This window comes from Melitaea cinxia, chromosome 19 (genome assembly GCF_905220565.1).
Source record: "Melitaea cinxia chromosome 19, ilMelCinx1.1, whole genome shotgun sequence".
NCBI lineage: Eukaryota > Metazoa > Arthropoda > Insecta > Lepidoptera > Nymphalidae > Melitaea > Melitaea cinxia.
The window spans coordinates 13,649,322-13,651,950 of NC_059412.1; the positions used below are offsets into that span (position 1 = coordinate 13,649,322).

A 2,629-nucleotide genomic window follows, 5' to 3' on the forward strand; every position below is an offset into this window, starting at 1 on the left:
TAATAATTCAAGTAATTGAGGGCGTAGTATTGTGTTTATATGCATTTGTACTTGTGTGTATTTAATTTATTTTATATACAGATAGGAGTTCATTGGAAGTTCTATTAACTTTGATGTTTGATACTGTAAAACGAAAAATATAAGTATGTTTTTTGGAAACTAAAAAAAACAGATTTCAATTATATCGACTATTAGGTAATACGGCTAGGTAGACGAAAAAATAGTCAAATAAAAACAAATTATTATTGATAAATTAAAATATACTTGACAGATATCGATTAAATTTAAACGGGACCACCTGCAGTACCATTTTTCGATTGAAAAAAGAATCATCGAATTTGGTCCACCCAGTAAAATATTATAAGGAAAACACACACAAAAAAATTAAATCAAATTGAGATACTCCTCCTTTTTTGAAGTAATTTAAAAATTATGTAATTGGATTTTATTTCTGTAACGCCCGACTTAGTCTGCATTGTATATCATCTTATAAATATACATTACGAGCAGAGAAAAATACATCATAGCGATTCGACGAAAAGAAAGCATCCTTTAAATGTATAAGTTAACCTATTGCACATAAAATCTTTTCAAACTTTTAATTATAAAATTAACTAGCCGTCTCTTTATCCGTCATGTAGACGGAGTGAGCATCAATAACATTAGTTATGCAGATGATATGGTGTTGCTGAGCCCATCGGTCAGTGCATTAAGACGATTACTGTCTATATGTGAAGTATATGCTGAGGCTCATGGACTCAAGTACAATGCCAAGAAAAGCGAAATCATGGTTTTTAAGGCGGGTGCAAAAGGCTATAAAACCATACCTGAAGTATCGCTCTGCGGATCACCGCTACTTAGGGTGACCAGCTTTAAGTACTTGGGTCATTGGGTAACCGAAAACTTAGGCGATAATAAGGACATAGACAGGGAGCGAAGGTCACTGTCAGTTCGCTGCAACATGCTGGCTCGCAAATTTGCACGTTGTACTGAAGATGTCAAAATAACTCTTTTTAAAGCCTTCTTCCAATCATTTTATACGTGCAGTCTGTGGACCAGCTATAGCTTGCGTGCTTACAGTGACCTCCGCGTACAATACAATAATGCGTTCAGGATACTGTTGGGGCTGCCGTGGCGCTGTAGTGCCTCACTGATGTTCGCGGAAAAGCGCGTCGATAACTTTAAAGCCATCATGCGCAAGAGGTGCGCGTCATTACTTAAGCGTTTCCGCGGCAGCCACAATAGTATTCTGAAAGTGTTTGTAGATCGATGGGAGAGTCTTATGCTGCGACATTGGATAAAGCTCCATGTAATATGAATAATGTAATAGAATGTAAATATAAAAATGTTATAAATTTTCAATCTTAAATTTTCTGTACTAACACTAGGTTATAAGAAATATTGTTACTAACACTATATGGGCTAGTCCTGAAATAAATGTTATTATTATTATATTATTATTATTTAACTTAATTTAATAACTTAATCTTAAACTAAGTTAAGAAGACAAGGTGTTAACGCCTGACATAACCAATCAAAATGCTGTCTGAACTAATTGCTATTTTAAGCCATCAGGCGCCTGTATCAAACCTTTGGACCGCCCCACTAGCCTGCGTCACCGCCAGAGGACGCCCGAATAACCTAGTATTGACCTTATATACCCCGATCAACACGCGGCCTTAACTTATCTATAAAAATTTGCGGAAATTTGCTTAAAAATAAATATACTACTTCAACTCAGGTTGTTTCAATAGACGACTTCTAAGTATTTTTTTGTCGTGAACACAAGGTATCTAGACATAAAAGTTAGAAGATCGAATTAAAATATTTTCAGTAGTTTATCTGTGATGCGCATATAATTTCTATATTTTTACTCATACAGATATGTTTTCTAAAAAAATGTATGTAGCCACAAGCAATTCTTAAGTATACGTATTATTCTTGCAAATAACCTATTTTTTCAAATTTCGTCTATTATATTAAATCTCGAGTCACACTGTCTGTGGTCGAATTCTTCTGAAATAGTTCGACCGATTTTTTTTGTGTATATTGGTAGGTGTGAGAATAGGCCGTAAGATATATTTTGTACCGTTAGATGGAGTAACTGAAGTAGGGTACAGGAAATTTCCTGCTCAAAATATAGAGCAGCCCAACTGGGGTAGTAACCTCGATCTTACAGACGATCACAGCTAAATAATACTGTTTTCAAGCAGTATTGTGTCCCTGTTGGTGAGTAAGGTGAACAGAGCTTCTGGTGGAAATTGGAGATAGAACAGTGCTTGTGATGCTTCTAGTGTTGCAGGCGTCTACAAGCTACGGTAATCGCTTACCATCAGGTGAACTGTACGCTTGTTTGCCGAACTAGTTATATAAAAAAGGTAGGTATGGTGTCACTATCCAGGGTTTTATTTCGACTTCCAGAACAACGTTTCCCAGGACAGCTAGTTAACTTCTATTTTTCAAATTATATTATTACTATGACATATTACCGTGCCTCGGAGAGCACGTTAAGCCATCGATCCCGATTGTTATCATGTACACCTGATAGCGATCGTTACTCATAGTAGCGAATATATCCGCCAACCCGCATTGGAGTAGCGTGGTGGATTAAGCTCTGATCCTTCTCCTA

At 36.1% G+C, this 2,629-nt stretch overlaps 1 protein-coding gene across 1 annotated transcript; it reads left to right on the forward strand.

Moving 5' to 3' along the window:
- The first annotated feature begins 679 nt into the window (after window positions 1-679).
- On the forward strand, window positions 680-1,318 carry LOC123662791. The gene has a single exon (XM_045597588.1). The coding sequence runs from the start codon at window positions 680-682 to the stop codon at window positions 1,316-1,318; it is 639 nt and encodes a 212-aa protein (XP_045453544.1).
- Window positions 1,319-2,629: the final 1,311 nt, after the last annotated feature.